We start from the raw sequence: 21,721 nt of genomic DNA on the forward strand, positions 1-21,721 counted from the left end.
ATATATAATATAATATATAATATAAATTTATATATATATAAAATTTTCCATTCTTGGTTCATCAAAAAGGCACTGGGCAGAGTGAAAGGAGTCCGTGGCCAGCGAGAGGCAGGCCTGAGCAGAACCAGGGGACACACAAGGGCTCCTTGGAGGAGTGGACCAGGTCCTGAGGCAAGGAAAGATCTGGATAATGCTGGAACATCTTCTTGAGCCCAAAAGTAAAAGAACACTCAAAAAATGACGGGAGATAAGTCAATAGAACACAGACATTGGCTTGAAGAAGCTCCCACGGGCAAATCTGAGACAAGTGAGCATCAGAATAAATAGTAATAACGACCTATTATAAGGCTAAATAAAACAGGGAGGAATGAATCCACACATACAGAGAGATGCTGATGTTTTAAAACCGAAGCTCTGGGGGAAACACACACAAGTCTGATCTGTACCATTTTCCACTCTCCACGGTGTAACTACTCTCACAATGATCAGTTTCAATTGCCAACTTGTCAGTGAACACCGACCTGGAAAGAGCTGTACAAAACTGGATCTCAGGACATGGTTTGGGCCAGCCCTAGCACCTCATGAGAAATAAACATTTAAGCAAATAAAATAAAGCTCTTGCTACAAAAGAAAGCCAACTAATAAATGTAGAAGAAATGATAGTACTAGAAAATTCCCCATTGGAAATCATAAGAGTAGTAATTCAGAAAAGAAACATCAATGCCAAAACGGGGAGGGGGTGAAATTGGGGAGAGTAACGAGATTTTACATAGTTTCAGAGTGTCTCTCTACACTTTTTTTTTTTTTTATGAATTAACTACACTGGTAGGGGAAAATGTAATGATGGAGATATCTGGAAAAGGCTATCTTAATTGAATGGTTAACGTTAACACCAGGAATACAACAAAGAGATAGCATTTGCCAACAATGACCAAAAAAAAAAAAAAATGCCAGGAGCATCTATGACATTCCAGCCAAGGACATATAATATTGGGTCTGATCATGAGCAAACCTATAGAAAAAAAATGTACAAACCTGTAGAAAAAAAATTGTGTTTCAATCGAAAACTAAGCACTATCCATAACCTTTGGACTATCAAATTCTAGTCCTGTTGTTTTTTAACAAGGATTTTATAACTATATAAGTTGTAGTCACTGAGATATGTACATGCATATATATTTTATGTAAATGTATAAACATACCTCATAAATACATATACATGTATTTATAGACACATATATTTTAATTTTTATGAATTATACACACACATACACACACATATGTATATGTATATAAATCTTTTTTTCCTGTGTGTTGGTGATTTAATTGACTTCCTCCCTGCTAGTAAGAAGAGGAGTTTTGTATCCATTTGCAATTCATTTCAGCATTCCTTTGCTCCGTATAAATTTGTGTTCTTTTGACTTTTCCTTTGAATCTTATAATATCTGCCTAGTTCCCCATTATGTGAGTAAAATTAACAAGGATTCCTATGAATACACTAGAGTTTTGATTTTACTTTTTCTCAAAAATTACCTTTAATAAATTACATTTTAACCAACCCATATTAGGGAATGAATATTCTACAAGATAGCTGACCCAGACTGAAAAATGTCAAGGTCATGAGAGAAAGGAAGGACGAAAGAACATTCCAGATTGAGGGAGACCAGCAGGGGACAGGACAACTGGGGGCCAGGTGCCACCCTGAGTTAGGCTGCTTGTATTAAAGGCCACAACTGGGACAGCTGGGGACACTTGCATGGATCTCCAGAGGAGCAAATGGCGTTCTCTGGACTGCTCTTGCAACTTCTGTGTATGTTTGTAAACTATTTTGAAATAACACACGTGTGTGTGATAGATAAAGGAGTCACTGTAAAGTTTCAAACTCACTCTCTGGCCTGGGGGCTGAGCATCCTTATGTTTTTTATGCGTTCTACCTCCTGACCCTGGAAGGCTCCCCTGACCACAAGGCAGAGATAATCCAGTGCTGAGTCACCGCCCTTCTCACTTCTCAACTGTGGCATCCCCACTCTGGCTTCAGATTACTCTTAAGGGAAGGAGAATCTTTGTTGTGACGTTTGTCTGTTATTCTAACCGGGATTCTGTGGTTCTCTCTGTTACCCTCTGTCTCTCTCTCTGTCTACACACACACAGACACTCACACCCATATTTTTAAGAGGAATGTGACCAGAAGAGAAATTATTCTGGAAAGGCTGATGTTTCAGTGGCCAGAAACGTCTCACTGGGCCCAAGGAATAGCATTCTTTTCACCAGCAAAAGATAATCCTTCCTTCCAAAGGGCTGTGTGACCCCTGCTCATTTCCATTGCCAGAGTGATAGACAGAGAAAGCAAACGGGGAGAGGAGGCGGCAGATCTTGCTTAAGGAATTTTCTGCCTTGCAACCTCAGACAAAGCCCTAGAAAGTGAGCCTCTTGGGATTTTGTGATGCAAATTTCTGGCAGGGCCCCAAAGGGTTGTTCCAGCTGGGAGCCCTGAGCTGTGCAGAGTGCACCTCCAGGAAAACAGCCTGTGAGCCAGGAAGATCCCGGCAGCCTTTACAGCTGAAGGCCCCACCACCGGAGCGGCTTCCTTTTGGTTTCTTCTGTGGCCTCTGGGGTGAAGTGTAAAACTTGCATGATGTCAGGCCGGCCTCGCTGCTAGGCAGTGAGCAGACTGAGCACTGTGGCCTGGCCCGGACCTCCCAGAACAGCCAAGCCTTATGAGCAATGGCATGAGTTCGAGCTGATGGTTTGTGTCTCTGGAGGCTAACAAAGTTACTTCCTCCACAAAAAAATTTCATCTTTTGTATGAAAACAAAATTTCAGAAAAGGTCACTCACAGTCAAAAGCTGTCATATACATCTTTGCATTTTCTACACACATCTCTTCTTACTGCTCACGTGTCTAACCAGCACTAGGAAGACTGTTCAGCACTCAAATAATATACACTGTGCTAAATGAATGAAAATCTACAAATCCATCTCAAGTGTGGGGCTGAGTAACAGCAAAGCCAAGACATTCATGCGGCATAACTCGGGTCACACCTCAATTCTCACAACACCTAGAAAATGAAATTAGCTATGGTTCAGGCAAAGAGAAATTCAAATAATAAAAGTTTAATAGATTGTTTTTATAATGCAATAACAATCTTTATACACAACACACACAATATTACATACACTCAGCATTAGTCCGACTTCCCCTCTGTGTCATATGTATGACAGAATGTGTAGAGAATTAATAATTTATACAATTGATGTCGGGCTTTTTAAAAAGATAATTATCTAAAGGCTTTGCCTATCATTAAAGTAACTATGGGACTCCCTCCACTGTTCCTAATATAGCCACATTTTGGAGAAAAGACCTCAACCAAACAAAACAACATTTATGAATTCCCCAGATTAATGAGAATTTCCCAAAAATCTCACTACTATTTTTCCTAGGAAAACAAGAAAGCCTCAGGGAACACCAGCCCAGTGCTGACAAAGGTATTAGAAACAGACCCACTCCTGCAGGAATGGCAAAGCACGAATGAGCATAGTTCAGCAAGCTATTAGGCTATCCTTATTTTATTCTTTTTTTTTGGTTGCAGTTTTTGGCTGGGGCTGGGTTTGAACCCACCACCTCTGGCATATGAGTCCGGCACCCTACTCCTTGAGCCACCGGTGCCGCCCACTATCCTTATTTTAAAACAGCTTTCAAATGTGTATATTCTTTGAGTCAAAAACTTTATTTCAGCAAAGTAAATAATCACAAAGACTATGCTAAAAGTAAATAGAGAATATTCAGAGGAAAAAAACCCTGAAAACAATATAAATGATCTAGGAACTGATGAACCAATGCTGTGCATATTCTCCAAACTGTTATGTTACATTGTGTATCAATCGTACCTCAACAAGCGGTAGAATTGCAATAATGTGCAGGCAACAAAAAGGATCAAGGAATAATATTTAATAACATGGAAATACTGTTAGGTACAAAAAGCAGGTTATAAACACATGAACATGAAAACTCTGCTGTTACAAAGCCTGTGCATATATACACAAAGTACCAAGGTATTAAATGGTGGAAAGGCAGACCACACATAATTCTTACCCTTCTTTCTGCTTATTTAAATACTTTTTAAACAATAAATATGATTTTCCATTAAGAAAAGAGAGTTAACTTAAAAAAAAAAGCCCATAAAATTCTTTGGAAATTCATAACTTTAACTTTTTCACTGTCAACTTCTCTGCCCAGGGTGGTGCCACCGCTTACTCATATGGCAACAGCGGAGTTTTCCCGTCACACTGCCACGTGGGAAGGAAACTGGGAGCACCCTGCCCTTTCACTCTTGGCAACTGTTCTCCCTGTTCTCTGCCTCCAGTGATGAATAACTATTTAGCTGTGGAAGGATATAGAAGTAAATTGTCCCCAAACATACACAAAAAACATGGTGTCTCATTAACCCCCCCCCCAAAGAATAGCATTATCCACTACATTGGACTTAAAGTTGCAGGTACAATTTTTTCTCCCAAGTGAAATAAAACACATGTATCATTTCTGAGAAATCTGTCCATACCCATCTCCCATAGGGTTTTGTTTTGTGTTGTTTGGGGTTTTGTCTTTTGGAAACACTGTCCATTCCTTAACATTCCTTATCTTACATAGGCTGGGCAACGTTTCTCTACAACTTTGCTTCCATACTTAGGTTTCCAGCAGAATTAGAAATGGGGTTTCAAAATTCCACCAAGACAGGAAAATCCAATTCCGGTTTTAAACCCTGTGCTTGGCCCAAACGACACTTTCTCCTTTGTTCTTTCCTTGCTGATTTGCCCCACGGCCCCTCCTGGTACCAGCTGGAGAGACAGACCTTTGAAAAGTTCAGCCTTAGGTAATGACCAGCAGGCAAGTCATCTCTGAAACTCATTATTACTAAAAGTAAGGAGAAAAATTCCAGCTACGTTTCTTCAGTGTTTACTAAGAATTTCCACAGGTCCTGCTTCGAAAACCTCCGCCTCCTCCAGCTGGAAGTCTGCCCGGGAGTCATGACTAAATGCTTTCCAAATTGCAGGATCTATTTAATTTGTGCAGTTTCTTTTCCAAAGGTTTCCTGTTAATTAATTAAAGTCTTGCTATAAGTTTAACTGAGAAACCAGATTTCCTTATAAGAAAAAAATGTCTTTCTCTTTTCTTTTTCATCTGAGTAAAAGATCTAAAAAACAGCTGTGGATCAAACGAGCCACCTCACTTCGCGTGAGTTGCAACTGAGCACCAGCAGAAAAGAGCTCCAGCCCCTCATTCCTCCGTCTCTAAAAGCAGCATGACTTTGAACTTAGATACTTAGGGATATCATAAGTGACCCAGAGAGACATCCTTCCTTCTCCAAAACAGTGTGATGGGAAAGTGTAAGAGAGAAATGCAGAAGAGAACTCCCCCAAGAGTGGTCTTGAGTTCTGCTGCACAGCTAGGCTACCGGGCATAGCAGCCTGGTGCTCCTGGGTTACAAATCTGCAGCTTGTTACTGGACTGAATACTGCAGGCAACTCTACCTCAGGGGGAAGTATTTGTGTCTCTCAACATAGAAAGGCATGGAAAAATACAGTATAAAAGACAAAAACATAGGGCACCTGTATAGACCAGTGCCATAATAATCTGGGAATCCTCCTGGTATCTGTGGTCCATCAACGATGTGATGCAGCCGAAGATTGTAATTAAAATGTTAATGAGCATGATACACTTTTCTAGAAGAAGATTTTCACTTGCTTCGGCTGACATGAAGCACATTCAGTACGACCATTCTCTCTGATTAAGTGTAACATGGAGATATAATTCAGCCCTGCCGCCCCCAATCCTGGGTCTGAGGGCTGGGGAATCTTTTAGGCTGCTCTAGAGGCGGATATGAAATGACAGAGTAAGGCAATACGCTGATTACAAGTGCGAGTGTTGTCAAAGCCAATTTCTATTATCAGTTTTTACTTTTGTCCCTTTGATGAATAGGCTGAACTGTATCTCCCCCCAAATGCATATGTTAAAGCTATAAATGCTCAGAGCTGGGAATGAGACTGTGTGTGGAGACAGAGATTTGAAAGAGGAGATTATGTCAAAATGGGGCCATTAGTGTGGGCTCTAGGCTCACCTGACTGGTGTCCTTACAAAGAGCAATTCTGGACAAAAAAGAGACACCAGGATGTGCCTGTACACAGGAAAGACCTGGTGGGGACACAGGGAAAAGGCAGCCGAGGAGAGACAATTTGGAAAAACCAAACCTGGCAAAACCTGATCAACTCCCAGCTTCAAGAACTGGGAGGGGAAACACAAAATTCTGCTGTTTAGGCCACTCAGCCTGTCCTGTTTTGTTATGGCAGCTCGAGCAAACTAACACACTAAAAAACCAAAAAACTGAAGTGCCAGTTTCACTGCAGTTCCACGCAGCTTCATTGCCAAAATACGGAAGTGCCGGGCTCTGCCACAGCCCCATTCAGGGTGCAGACCACAGGGATCCATCCCTCCTTAGACATTTTCCCCACGGTAATTATAATTACGACTGCAATTCTGGCAATTTCAGCAATATTTACTTAGTATCTTTCAGAATATTCAAGAGCTTAAGCCCCTGGATGTCTACTTATCTGTGGTAGAACTACCTAATATTATTAGCAGGTGACATTGCAACTTGCTCTAGTACATTGTCCTCTATAAATCAATGGCTTAGACTTACATAAATCAATAAAAACACTAGCATTCTACACTGACAACTGCAACCCCCCCCAAAAAAAAACAGCCAGGCATTGTGGCAGGTGCCTGTAGTCCCAGCTACTTGGGAGGCTGAGTCAAGACAATCACTTAAGCCCAAGAGTTTGAGGCTGTTGTGAGCTGCGACACCACACGCTCTACCCAGGGCAACAGGTTGAGACTTTGTCTCAAAAAAAAAAAAAAGTCAATGATATGGGCCTTCCTGGTCTGGCAGCTCCACGGAGTAATCCATGGTTATGTCCAAAGCTGATTATAATCACAGCCCACCACCAACAAGGACATATTGTTGCTTGTTGCTCACCACCAACATATTGTTGCTTGTTGCTCACCACCAACATATTGTTGCTCACCACCAACAAGGACATATTCCATACCAGACTCCAGCCTGGAGCTTTCCTCTTCCCCTTTCCTCTGTTCAGGGACCCTGAACTTATTCAGCTTCCTTCTGGCTGTTTCAAGCTCCTATTTCAATTTACAGTAACCACTCTGGATCTTGATGACATGCAGGGTTTAAGTCTCTTGTGCCATTCCAAGTTGGAGAACTCCAAAACTTCCATGAGCAGAGTTTCCGTCATCATTCAAAACACAAACCTGTCTGCAGTGGACCCTTTCCCGATCACCCCAGCCTGACTGTCAGTCCTCCTTGACTTAATTATGTTTTCCTCTCCTTCATTCTAGAGGTTCTATTTATCTGTAAAGTAAGATCCTCAACTCTAAACTCTAAAGAACATCCTGTCTTGCAATAAGGAAAAAAGAATCTTTCACTAGTACCAACTGCACAAGCTAAATAATGCCAAGTGGAGGAGGAGGAGGAAGGAAGCAGGGAGGGGCCCAGACAGCTCTCCAAATGTACAGTCATCCGCTCATTCTTGGTATCACTTGGAACTGAAGAGAGATTTAAACAAACTAGGTTTAAATCCCAATTCTCGATGAAATCTACTCTTTCACACTAAATATATATCTCAACTCTACAAATTATTAATTTGTCATATTAGTATGTTATTTACTGATGAAGCCAGTCCACATGCTCTCAACTATACACTCTCAGGTCTATGCTGGTAGCTCCTGACCACAGTGGGGGGCAGCTCCCCATTCACTCTGCCCCGGCATTTGGTGGTCTCTTCAGGCACGTTTGAGCTAGCCTCACCTGGCTCCTATACTCCCCAACCACACTGCAGAATCACAGCCCTCCCTGAGAAGCTGAGCACCCCAGCTGGAAACAGCCATCCCTTCCTCTCCATAATGAAAATCAAACTCCTCAAGGCCAAGTTCACAGTCACCTCCCCTTTGAGGCTCTTGGAGATTTACTAAGTCCGCTCTCTAGACTCCTAGCTCTTAGGAAAAATTACAAGTACTTAATTGAATTCTGCCTATAGTCTCGTTCAATTTTTGAAAGGCAAGATTCATACTTAACAATGCTCCCACCCTCTACTCTTTTGCACACAGTAGGTACTCAATACATATTCCTTGTATTTAATTTTAAATAATGACATGTATTTAATCATTCAAGTGTTAAGTTTGTTAACTAACTTAAAGGATGACATCTAGAACTGGTTTATTACTTTGAAACGTAAGTAGGCATTCTAATTTTTTTAAGGAGTCAGGAATGGAGAACTTTTCTTGGGCATGGGCAAGGGATATGAGTGATTTATATTTTGTATGATTACAATTTTAATGTTGGCAAAAGATAGGGACCTAATATTTTTTCTCATAAATCTGCAATTTCAGATACTGGTTGGATTCCTATCTTTTTTCAGATACTGGCTGGCTGGAGGGTGGAAGATATAGAGCTACTAGAATTACAAATCCACACTACGTAGCTGTTATCTTAAAAACCACTTTTTCCCTGAGTCTAGCCAAGTTGTGGGCCTTTAACACTACAAATTGCATGTGTAAAGAATAATGTAACAATATTCGAAACACTGAAACAAACAGGACAGAAGTCTGCGTGAAAAGATGCTTACTCAGTGCCACTTTCGACCATCTGCGTGAGGAGGGAGATGCCATCCAGGTTTATAAACTCCTGGGCAAACGTGACATCCCGGGAGAGGCTGGCCAAGTCCTTCAGCGCTTCCAGCTTGGCGTCCATGCTCGACGACTGGATTCGTTCATGGAGCTGCTGGGCATTTTGAGCCTCACGGGGGCAAAAGCAAAAGGAAGAGTGTTCACCAAGGAAACCACAACAGATGAAAAAATCCATGTTTCGTTGAGGAGCAAAGATACAAAGGCTAAAAGCACCAGAATGTATACACGGCACAGAGTGGGCAGGGCGAGGGCAGCTCTGCAACCCAAACACTCCACCTTCCTGAAAAGTCCCTTCATTTCAGAATGGGAACCAGCTGTGTTCTCTCGACAGGCACCGTATTGTATTTCTATTTCAAAGAAAAGCAAGAATAAAAGCACAAGTATATTACAGCTACAGAAACTGAACAGGGTGTGGCAGAAAGGAGGGAGAGATGCAGGAATGTTTACTTTTTAAGTAAAATGATTACCTAGAAGCCACATAAGGCTATTTGCTTAGTTAAGCAATTACACAAATTTATACAGCACGCTCAGGCGTGCAGTCAATACTGTGAGTAGTAACTGCCTACGCGCTACTTCAGAAGCTTCATTAGACACCCAAATAATCTTTCTGGGTTACTGCAAATCTTACAGCACTACCATGATGCTTGGAAATTTCATTTTCCAACAATGTGTTTCCCATGCCCTGGCTACTTAGTGCCTGAATTTAAAATGAAATGATCAGGAAACCAAATGAACAGCTCAGTCTAGAATCAGATTTCTCCCTTTTGAGGCATTTGCCCTTCGCTTCTGTACGCAGGACAGAGAGGAATGGAAATATGTCAGAGAACCTGAACTTCTGGATGATAATTTGTAGTCTAGATATCTCATTCACCTATTTATGATTTTCTTTCTTTCTTTTTTTTTAAGACAGAGTCTCACTTTGTCACCCCTAGTAGAGTGCCATGGCATCATAGCTCACAGCAAATTCTTGGGCTTAAGCAATTCTCTTGCCTCAGCCTCCCGAGTAGCTGGAACTACAGGTGCCTGCCACAGTGCCTGGCTATTTTTGTTGTTGAGGTGGTTGAGGTTGTCTTTGTTGTTTAGCTGGCCTGGGCGGGGTTCGAACCCACCTGCCTCTTTGTATGTGGCTGGCACCCTAACCACTGAGCTCCAGTGGTTGCTAAGCTGCCAGTTACGGTTTTCATACCTATCTTTCAGCTGGGGCAAGCAGTAAGAAAAATAAAATATTAAATTGCTCTGCCTCTGTTTTTATTTCATAGAAATAACTAAGTATCTGATCTAGTTTTATTTAACTTAAAACCACTGTGGTTGAAACACTCTCCCATCATCATATTCTCCTTGCAGGCACTTGCTTTCTGCTTTGAAACTGTTACATTTTAGAGAAAGGCAAGGTGGGGTATTTGACCCCAAGAAGGTGGTTACCTCTCCTGAATAGAAACTGGTTCCAAACGTCTGAGCCACCCCTTATAAACTACCACCAGGTTAAGGCTTCAGAATGGAGGCAGGGGATTCTCACAGCCATTGAGAACCACACTGATGGCAGCCACAGACTCCACCGGGAGTGGAGAGAATCCCCAGAGGTGGAGAGCTGAAGGGCAGCACCCCAGGGCACCCACAGCCCTCCCCCTTGCCCACTTCCCCTCCACCACAGACTGGAAGCAGCTTTCAAGGAGAGAGGCAGATTTAACAGGGGAAGCCCTGCAGTTCTTCAGGGTCTAAGACATGGAAGGAACCCATGCCCCACCCTGGTGAGAGATGTGCTGGGACCTCTAATTTAATTATAACCAAACCCACTCTGCCTCAGAAATTAGAAAAGGAGAAGGAAGGGGGAGGACAACAAGAGTCCTCCCTAGTGATTTATTCACTGATTTACAGATAAATAACAAATTAAGACTCAAGTCCTAAATCCCCATTTTTTTAAAACGGCAGAGTGAGGAGGTGGGAGAGAATCGTTTCATTGATCTTTCTAAATTATTCAAAAAAAATCAACTAATTCCCAAAATTTTCCAAGAGATGTACACCATTCGCGTTCATATATAACATTTAACCCAAGTGAAACACTTTAATTGCTTAAAAAATAGCTTTATCTCCAAGGGAGTCTGCCATATTGCTCCTCTATGAGGAGTAATAATGAAGACTTAAAAATTATTTTGTTGTAATTATTAATGCTAACAAGCAGTGTTTGGCACAGTTGATAATAGTAATAAAAACAGCTAACAGTCATCTATACTATTCATAAGCCACTATTCAAATACCTACAGGAAGAGTTTCATTTAATCTGCATGGTAGTCCTAACAGATAGCTACTTTCATTACCTTCATTTGGCAAAGGAAACTCAAGCGCAAGAAAGGTTAAGGAACTTGACCCAGGTGACACAGCTTATCAGGGCTGGAGCTGAGACAGAACCTGGGCAGTGGACCCCAGATTGCTGCTGCACCAGAGTCACCTGGACGGCTTCTCAGCACACCGACTACAGGCCACCTGTAGAGCTTCTGGTTCTACAGGCCTGTTGTGGGGTCCCCAAAATTGTATACTTAACAAGCCCCCAGGCCCTACTGATGCTGCTGGTGCTGGAATCTCACGCCGGGAAACGCGTGTCAGACTCACTGAGGCCCCTGCATCTCCCAATCATAAAGGAATGAGAGCCACTCTGATGCCATTTTTCAATTACCACTTCATCTTCCCCAGCTTGGGCACTGGGGGGCCCTCCTGGCCTACTGTACCAAAAAGAAAACCTGCTTGCTCTAATAAAAATGGGACTTTTCAGGAATATCCTTTGCTAAGAAAATTAAGAAAATGTTCAATAATGTGGAAGCTAAGTAGACAGACACTGTAACACCATTATTTCTACTTCATTGCTATGCCTTGGATACATTACCTACTTAAAGGTAAATACATAAATACAATTTTAAATAAAAGAAGGGAAGAGAGACTACAATAGAAATTTGAAAAGGATAGTATTCCAAGTAGAGGGAATCAAGACTGAATCACTCCCCTAAATCTCAAAGCTTCTAATGAATGAGAAGGCTGTAAGATACTGAAAATATTTTACCCAAACAGTCACTTATCAGAACAGCAAAGCAATGCCCTCACTGGTGGGGGTAAAGAGTAACAGTAGTAAAATTCTCCCCCAAATTGTGTCAAATTGTAACATTCAAAGTTCCAATGGCCTGAAAAGTTCCTCCAGTAACATGTAGCCCTCCCCAGCACGGCTCTTGTACAGGGGAATATGGTGACCTGTGGCAGTGCTGTCATCTCTCACAGAAGGCTTTGCTCCTCCCTGGCACCAGCATCTCAGCAAGCAACTCTTTAAAAAGTGGGCAAGTGGATAGCTTGAGTTCAGGAGTTCCAGACCAGCCTGAGCAAGAGTGAGACTGTCTCTAAACTAGCCAGGCACGGTGGCACGTGCCTAAAGTCTCAACTATTCAGGAGGAGGCTGAGGCAGAGGATCACCTGAGCCCAAGAGTTTGAAGTTTCTGTAAGTTATGACACCAGGGCACTCTACCCAGGGTAACAAAGTGAGACTCAGTCTCAAAAAATAAAAAATAAAAATAAATGTGCAATTTGCTTTTGCACCACCCAGACAGTGTTTGCTTTTGGTTAAGTTTTCCTCCTCATTTTAGGACACAGGTGAACCACTGGAGGGATGTGTCATTAAAGGGGTTGGGGAACCATGGCAGACGGCTCCCTGAACTAGGACTCAGAGCCCAGCCCAGCTCCAGCTCAGTCACTGATGAATTCTGGGGCTGCAGTGAGCTCTTCCTCACCCTCTCGACCTCCTTATCCCCACAGTAGGCACAGTGAGGACCCTGAGCAGACCCTGTTGAAAGTTCTCTCCGTCACCACGGAGTCTGCCAGGAAAAGGTGATCCGTAGACATGAGCCCTGGACACGATCTCCAGTCACAATAATATGTCCAACTGGCAGAGCATTTTTATGAGATATTTTCCAGTTGGAATTAGAAGACAAGCATTCTTTTCATTTTCTCAAATTTCTAAATAATCTGGATACAAAACTTTTATCATACAAAAAAGTGGAAATAAAAGTTTTTATTAATAATATATTGGGGTTTTGAAAGGAAAATTGACTTTTGGACATCAGTTATGGTAGATCACTCTGCATATAATATTCCTTAGCCTTTATTCAGACAGGTCTCTGCAGTTATTCATTAGCCAGCAATGTCCCTTCCAAATCCTCAACACCCCCACCCACTGACTCAATAAACACTTCTGGGAGCTGACTACAAGTCAGGCACTGTCCTGCACACGGGACACAGCCAAGGTTCTTGCCCTCCCATGGCTTACCCATCTTGGCGTGGGAGGACGATAATAAAAAGAATTAGTAATAAATTAAATACTCACAAGGTTTACAGCAAAACCTAAAATTAGAGAGATTGTGATAGAAAGTGACTAGTGATTCCTTTGGACAGAGTGGTTTTTAGGAATAAGTGACCTCAGGAAGTGACATTTATGGGAAGATCTGATTGACAGGAGGAGCCAACCACCCCAGGGAGAGGGCATATTCCGGGCAGCAGGAAGGTTCATGTAAAAGCCCGGCAGGTGGAACAAGCCCGGCAAGTCTGGAGGGAGAGAAGGACCAGAGTGTCTGGCCCTGTGGACAACAGGAGAGTGGGAGGAGGCGAGGAGAGAGGAGCTGCAGGCCAGGTGGTCCAGATAGCTCCTGAGCGTGCAGAGCTGGAGGAATCTGGATGGAGATGTGCTTCCCTGAAGGATGAATTTAAATTTCCCAGACAGGTGTGGTGCATTTAGGGAACTTAAATTGCATTTATAGTCAAACACTGGAAGCAACCCCCACCACGTTCACCAATAGGACAAGAGTGAAATACCCATGATACCGTCACAGGATGAAATAGTGTATGGAATGAAAAATGAAACTTTTAGAGAATATAAGACAGGATGGGACTATGCACATGACGGATATTAAAAGAAACTGCCAGGACACAGATGTATTTTATGGTTTGTGGGCGTGGGGTGTAGGTATGTGTATGAGGATGTGTGTATCTACTAAAAGGTAAACTCACCTGGCACTTAGAACAGTGCCTGACATTTACCAGGAGCTCAAAACCAATTTCCCTAAATGAATGAATGAATGAATAAATAAATACATGTATTCAGGTACTCTAATATTATCCCGCCTTTCAGGTCATCTCTCTGTAGGGGGTCACTTCTACTTTCAAAGGTCTATAAGAGTTCCTATCGTACAAAACAAACAAACACGTGCAAACATCCACTGAGCCAATCCCCCCACGGCTACCCCCTCGTTTCACTGCTCCTGTTCTCAGCAAAAGCTCTGGAATAAGGGGTGGCTCTCAAGTCGCTGCCCCCACTTCAGCTCATCTGCTCACTCTAATGAGGCCACATGGCCAGCCCTACAGGAGAGTGTCTCCACCAAGATGCTCTCGGGGTCTCCATCTAATCTTTACCGTGGGGGGCAGGGTGTGAGGGAGTCTGCAATTTAAGTTCCTTAAGTACTTTCTCCTTCTCCAAACACTTTCTTCACTCCCCTTGCCTGGCTCCTCCTCTAAACCTGGGCATCTTCCAGAGCTCTGTGCTGCGCTCACCTCTACCTTCCCTATCATGAGCCCTTCTAGCCCACAGCTTTAAATGCATTACAGGTTGGTGTCTCTCCAGGCTGCCCCATGAGACACACACCCGACAGCCTAGTTGACACGTCTCCATGGACACAAACGGGCACCTCAAACTCTTCATTCACCCCAGCTTTCTACTCCAATAAACAGCATACTACCTGTCTTGCCAAACCACCAGGGCCAGCAGAACCTCCATCCTTAAGGAGCACCACAGTGTGAAGCCCTGGGTATGAAGCCCTGGGTATGAAGCCCTCACCCTCCAGAATGCTCCTTCCAACTCTCCACATCTTACAAGGTAGCCAGCCCAAGCCATCTTCATCTCCTGCCTGGATTCCTGCAAGAAGTTCCGACCCTGTGCCCTGGCCAGCCCTGCAATCTGTTCTTGGTCAGCAGCCAGAGAGATCCTGCCATCTCCCTGCCTAGCAGCTTCTACTGGCTTCCTCCTTCTAAGTCAGGCCTCTTAGAACCATGGCAAGAAAGAGAATTCAAGACGTCTTTTCTTTTTGTCTTTTGTAGTTTCCCAAGCCAGGAGAAAAATTAAAAAGCTGAACTTACAACAATTAAAAAAAATGTTAGTGGTCTATTGTTGAGAATCTCTGATAACCTGAATTTACACAGTGACTGAGACAATGCCTTTTTTTTTTATTGCCAGAGGGAACTATCCCCCAAAATTATTATGACAGGCCCCCTGACCTAGATAATTCTAATATTGGTTCCCTAAATGGAAGACACAGAAAGGGAGGATTACACCGAGAGCTGACAGAGCACCAGGAGGTACTTGATAAGCAATTTTGGTTTCTGTGTCCACCAGGGCCAAAATGAGGAGTAATGTGCGAGAAGAATTCAGTTCATATGTGAAAGGGCTCTTTACAAACCCCAGAGACTGGAATCCTGGAAATGGTTTTAGCATGGGATGTTAGGATTCTGCTCCTGTGTACTTCAATGACTTCATAATATTTGTGCATTTCTTTAGTTAAAAATAATGCCGGCACATGAGATACAGAGAAATAGGTAAATACTACCAGAAGAGAGAGAATAAAAAATAAAGTTAGCCCCATGTTACTGTTTTCTTGTGGGCCCCCTGAGAACACTGTTATCCCTTTATCAGTGTGTGTCTTCCTCTCCAAGTGCAGAACCAGCATCTTCCGTACACGATGTTCTGCAACCTGCTTCTGCACCTAGTAACGGACTTCAGAGATCCTCTGAGACAGCACAGAGCGCTTCTTCACCTCACACCTGTAAAATATCCTATGCCATGGAAATCACCTGCAATTCCTAAGCCCCACTGCTAGACAGGTAGCAAGTCCCCAGCTTTTGTGTGTGTGGTTGTACGTATGTGCCCCCTAGTATTTTTCTGATAAATTCCAAGCAGTACAATTGTTAAGACAAAGGGGTGTGTATGTGTGTGTGTGTGTATGTGTACATGTATACATATATACATCCACAAATGTTGGTGGATACAGCTAAATTTCACTCAAAGAGGCTGTGCCAATTTATAATCCTGACCGCACAGCTTAATTTTCTAAGAGTATAGATTTCTATGACCTAAGAGAGAAATTGAGGTTCTTTTCTCATGTATGTATATATTAATCTATATATTTTTTCCTTTTTATTCCTTGTTCATAGCTTTTGTCAACTTGTCTTTTGGGGCAGTTTCTCTATCCATTCATAATAGATCTTGCAAATTAAGGGACAGGCCCTGTTTGGAATTGTTTCCAAACGTAAAGGCTTTGTAGGGTGTTTTTATTTTGTGATAGTCAATTTTATTGATCTTTTCCTTTATGGCTTCCAGAATTCTTTTGTGCGTCCTACTTAAGAGGCTCTCCCTACTCTAAGACTACAGATATATTAATCATAAGCACTTTTTGAAACAAAACTTTCAGGAAAGTGTAAGAAATAACAGTGGTCTGACAATCTAGGTGGCTTTTAATAGGAGCAACAGGCAAAGCTGATTTAACATATGCTTCACACAAAGTGTGGCCTCAGACTTGATTTCCACAGTGGCTGTTATGATGACAGCTAGAGAGAGATACTCTCAGCCACACGTCTGAAGCTTCCAGACCTTGAGCTGCTCGAAACTCAACTCACATCTGCACACGTTCTCCGAGTGTGCTCCTGGCTGTGTATTTATGGTACTGGGGAGATGGATGAAGACAACACATGAGAAAGATATGCATGTTTAAGACGGCCACTAGCCAGATGGCCTAAAGATTTACCACCCAGTGGAGAACCACCAGCCAAGAATAAGGGCTTCACAAGAAAAACAGGGCAGACTGTTTACTTAGATCTTTTAGTATTAAACACCTCTTTTGCCAGGAACAATCCGGAAAAGACTGTTCTGTGATAAAGGCAAACAGAAAACAAATGCATCAATCAACAAAAAGCCCACCTTTGACAGAGTGGAGGTAAAAGTTATCCTTTTAAGCCACACCTTTCGAAGGGAACTGCGTGTGCCTGGGTAGGTGTGGGTATGTTCTTATCTGGCTGCTGGGAGACTTCAGCTAAGGTGGATGGAGGGAATTTAAAAACCAGTATCACACCACTAGCTGTGTCCTTTATGGTGCTCCAATACTTCCTAGCCAACTTGATGAAGATAGTTTTATTTAACATTTTTTTTTCATGTATGTAAAAAGCGAAGAAAGAGCATGTGTGACATGCATTCTTTGGTTAAATGCAAATTAATAAAAAAAAAACCTAGCAACAAATGAAGTTTACAGATACCAAATATCTTGCTTATAATTTCCCAATTCTAGACCTTGTGGCTACAGCCAAACCATAATGCGATTGCTTACAATGCGGATTCCCAGGCCCCATCCCCAGATATTGAAATCCAACCTCTCAATAGAGGCCCAGACACCAGTATCCTTAAAGTCCCATAACTGATCCAGCTTGGGAATCATTACTTTTTGAGAAATGCAAAGCTGTCTCTATTAGGTGGGCTTCCTTTTTTTTTTTAAATAATGCCTTCCTTGTGGACGGCCTTTCAGTCTCCCCATTCACTGAGCTGTGCATTTAAGGGTCGTTACCTGAAGAACACGAATTCTACCACCCCTGGTATTAGCATGCTTACTTGCAGTGCTGAAAACTTCACTCTGCCCATCACTAACCATCTTTTAAAAAGTGACTTCGATTGGAGATGGTGTTTATGAACCCAGTGCAATCAAAGGGGAGCCGAACCTTAGCTGAACCCTTCTGGCTCTAAGGTGAAATAAAAGACAAGCTGTATTCTTTCTGCCCAGCAAGCAGATGAGTACTTTTAGCAGGAGAAATAGAAGCCAAACAAAACAGTGGTCTCTAAAGGTCAAATGAACATCAATTCATGCTGACTCAAGTATGAATACCAATTTAAAGTCAGACAAAAACATCTCAGCTTATCACATAGCCACTGAAACATTAGTTACAATTATAATTTCCAGGAAGTGGCAAAGAAAGCATCAGAGATAGCTCAGGCAACCCCAGCAGCGTATTCTACTAAACTCATTACTTTGTTTAGGTTCAAGATGTTACTGGGTGAAATGGTTAGGCGCTTTTAAGACTCTCTAATATAATTGTCAACAATAAGAATTTGTGGTAGTTACAGTACCCACAGTTTAATTTCAGCCAGATGCTTTTCCCAATTTTTAAATTTATTTTTAGCCCACCACATGGCTTCAGTGGAAACTGAAAAACGATAGTTAGACACAGTTTTCATCACTTACGCAGAGTGAAAATAGTAACACTTGGTGTATTTTGTGCAGATGATCTTTTGGGAAAGCAATAAAACGCACTGTGAAATACGCTAATGCTACTTACTGCCCAAAGTATCTGCAAGCAAGTGGGAAAAGGGAAGTGGTGTCATCGGCCACGATAGCCTAATATACCGCAGCACCTTGCAGCACCTTGTTCGGCAGCTTTCATTCAGAAGACTTAAATTCTTTATTTAGAATCAGCTGTCAGTGACACTGTAAATGGCCAACATTTCTAAATGGTATTTTCTTAAATTGAATTGTCACAGTAACTACTGAAGCTAGAAAATGCTTAAACTCTTCATTTCTATCTGTCTCTCTCTCTCTCTCACACACACACACACATTAAAGGGAAGTGACAGGCTTTCTTTGGCTTTGTTTGTTTGTTGTATGAAGTTGCTCAGATGGTGAGCAAAAGGGTGGGTGTGTGGGCAGGTGGGTAAACCAGTCAGCATGCTATAATATTCAAATTGTTGAGGTGATCACTCAACTCAAACTTTAGAGGTTTCACAATCCATTTACTAGTCCTTGACCTGGGATAAACTCTTTCTCCTCCTACAGAATGGGAAGTGTAAGGGGGTAGCATTCCTGCTCATCCAGAATCTGCATGTGAGGGTATTTCAGAGACCTTTGGTTTTGCACTAAAGTTACCCTTAAAAATTAATATCCCCTACGCACATATAGCAGAAGTGGAGGGCAAAGAGTTTGCTGCAAAGCTTTAAACTAAGCTCAACTTACTGGCGATGTGGTTAATCGGAGGATAGTGCCATTTTTTATTTCATTGCGATTCTGGAAAAGAAAACAAAAGTTGATGTAAATCTTCAAGGTAAAGAAAAGAACACAGGCAAACATAATCTAGCAGATACTTATATAATACGCATAATTACAATTCAGTTTATTTCTGTTGAGTAATTTTTTTCTTTTTTTAATCATTTTTTGGGGGGTTGGGGATAGGGTCTCACTATCACTCAGGCTGCAGTGCAGAGGCATCATCATAGCTCACAGCATCCTCAAAATCTCGGGCTCAAGCAATCCTGCCTCCACCTCCTGAGTAGCTGGGACTTCAGGCATGCACTACCATGCCCAGTTAACCACTTGAGTAATTTTCTAATTATTTCTACCTACAACGTTAACTTTCTATCGAATCACCGACAACATTCAGCACAAAGAAAGTGAATATAAATTCAAAGAAAAGAGATAGGGGCCCAAGAATAACAAACAAAATAAGTATTTTTTAAAGGTTACTAAGGGCAACCTTAATTGACCCAGCAATTCCATTCCTGCATGTATACTCAAGACAGTTGAAAACCTATGTCGATACAAAACGTTGTGCAGCAACGTTCATAGAAACATTACCCATAATAATAGCCAAAAAGCAGAAACAATCCACATGTAGCAACTCAGGAATGGATAAACAAAACACGATATATTCATTCCATGGAAAATTATTAGTTCACAAAATGAATGAAGTACCGACACATGCTGCACCGTGGATAAGCCTCGAAAACACTGCTCTAAGGGACAGAAGCCATCCTTGTGCCTGACGCCTTGAAGACCAAACAGCACAGATGAGAAGACCCGAATCCATCTATCTCCCCTTGGCAGGTATATCTGAAGTGCATTTTTTGAAGTCATCCCTTAGCCTCTTGAAGGTAGAACTTCATGGCAGTTTTATTTTCTTCCACCAGACTACACACCCTGCTCAGTTTCCAGAGGAGGCTTTCCCGGACACACCTGGGCTGCATCCCCTACCTGGAGCACTGAGGCCAGGAGGTTAAACAAATGTGAGGATCGCTGAACTGCTCAGCTGAGGACCAGCCACGAGCTGGGATTTGTTCAGGATGCAGCAGGTACACTGAGGTGGTGCGAAATTTCTCAATGCGATGCCCAAGACACAGAGAAATCACTTGATCCCTCAGACAGTTCTGACAGCTTATTGAACAATAAATTTTCCAAAAAGTTTACCTGAAAGGGAGCAGGATGAGGCCAGTACTCTCCCCCCAAAGATAACTATGAGTAAACATTTCTTACCAAGTGCAGGCAGGCCTGTAAACCCAGCCTTGCCCATTCTGAGCCCCATGTGCTCAGTTCAGTATAGTCTAGGCTCTAGACCGTGCCTGGACACACGGGGCCACCTCTGGAGAGTGCCAGGTATGTGCAGGTATGTGCTGACTGGCCACGTGGCAGGCGGGCTCAGATAAGAGATGCAGAAATACATCCATGTCATTTTTACTTTAAATTTTTTTAATTCAGAATCTTATGGGGGTATAAATGTTTTGGTTTCATGAATTGCTTCTGTACAGTTTGATTCAAAGTTATAAGTGTGCCCGTCACCCAGTGTGCACTGAATTTACCCCTCCCCACTCCCCATCTGCTTGCTCTTCACCAAGTCATTTTAAAAACCTCTTTTGAACTCTAAAATTCTACGGCTCTATGAGAACTGAAGAGGAAGACAGTAAATACTAATTATAGAGTACTAAGGAAGCTGAACACACAGCATATGTCTTCTTTGCTCAGGTTAGACAAACTGAGAAAACACAAGCACATGGAGAACTAAAATATTCTCCAAAGTAGGGATTCTGAGAGCCCAGCTCAGAGTAGGGACCAGCAGCCATGCGCCCTGAGCCCTCAGACCAGGCATACCTGTTCAGGTAAGACTTGCAGCAGGCTTCTCCCCAAGAGGGAAAAAAGCCCAGTCTGTTCTTCCCAAATTTTCCAATCACTTAGGGAAAGAGGCCCTGAGGGTATGAAGAGGCCAAGAGGGTTCAGAAATAATCTCTCCTCCTGGAAATTTGGAATTATAAAGAGGCATTCCCCATAATAGCAATACACTAACATTTATTGAAAGGCAATGGACTGGGTTATTTGATTTTCATGCTTATTTAACCATCACAATAACGCTATGCCCATGTCAAATATTAGAAAGGAAAGCTGCTGAGAGGGTAAGTTATTTGGCCAAGATCTTGGAGCAATAGAGGAGAAAAGACTCAAACCCAAGCGATTGGAGGCTGTGCTCTATCTATCTGAAAAAGGTAAGATCTAGATTCTACACTTATCCTTAGAGGGGTTAGTTACCCAGTCAGTCAACATACGTGAGAACAAAGAAGTAAGACTGGGGTTAAGGACCACTCTGCAGATTCCCAGGGCTTCCTTGCCACCCCCAGAGCTATGTGTGGGGTGCCAGGTAGGAGGAGGGCTCGGCAAGAGGAAGGTTTCACCAGAGACAGGGAAACAGCACATCTCAAAGCTCTGAGGCCTGAAAGGACAAGACATCCCCACAGAGCAGAGAAGAGTCTGTGTAGTCACTGAAGCCAGGAATGAATGAAGAAAAGGAAGAACTGCCAGTAGAAAGGCAGACTGACCTTTAGCCATTTCAAAAAAAAAGGGGTTGGACTCCGAGTCCAGAGTGCTCACCAGTACACTATGAAACCACAAGAGATATGAACAGACCTTTTCCCAACAGGTCAGACAAATGGTCAACAAGCACATGAAAAAAATTGTCATCATCCCTAATCATCAGAGGAATGCAAATCAAAACCACCCAGAGACACCACCTATCCCCAGTGAGAACAGCCCACACCACAAGGTCCCAAAGCTTCCGATGCTGGTGTGGGTGCAGAAAGAAGGGAACGCTT

The 21,721-nt window shown here is 42.5% G+C and overlaps 1 protein-coding gene across 1 annotated transcript in view; it reads right to left on the bottom strand.

Annotated features, from left to right (window-relative positions):
- ELMO1 (engulfment and cell motility 1) overlaps window positions 1–21,721 on the bottom strand; it is a 551,882-nt gene that overhangs the window by 368,649 nt on the left and 161,512 nt on the right. The window contains exons 5-6 of the mRNA XM_003788592.3: window positions 18,825–18,875; window positions 8,694–8,863 (exon numbers count right to left, since the gene is read on the bottom strand). Coding sequence (XP_003788640.1) covers window positions 8,694–8,863; window positions 18,825–18,875 — 221 coding nt within the window. The remainder of the gene's footprint in view (window positions 1–8,693; window positions 8,864–18,824; window positions 18,876–21,721) is intronic.

Source organism: Otolemur garnettii, unplaced genomic scaffold, assembly GCF_000181295.1.
Source record: "Otolemur garnettii isolate 467f Iridium unplaced genomic scaffold, OtoGar3 scaffold00028, whole genome shotgun sequence".
Lineage (NCBI taxonomy): Eukaryota > Metazoa > Chordata > Mammalia > Primates > Galagidae > Otolemur > Otolemur garnettii.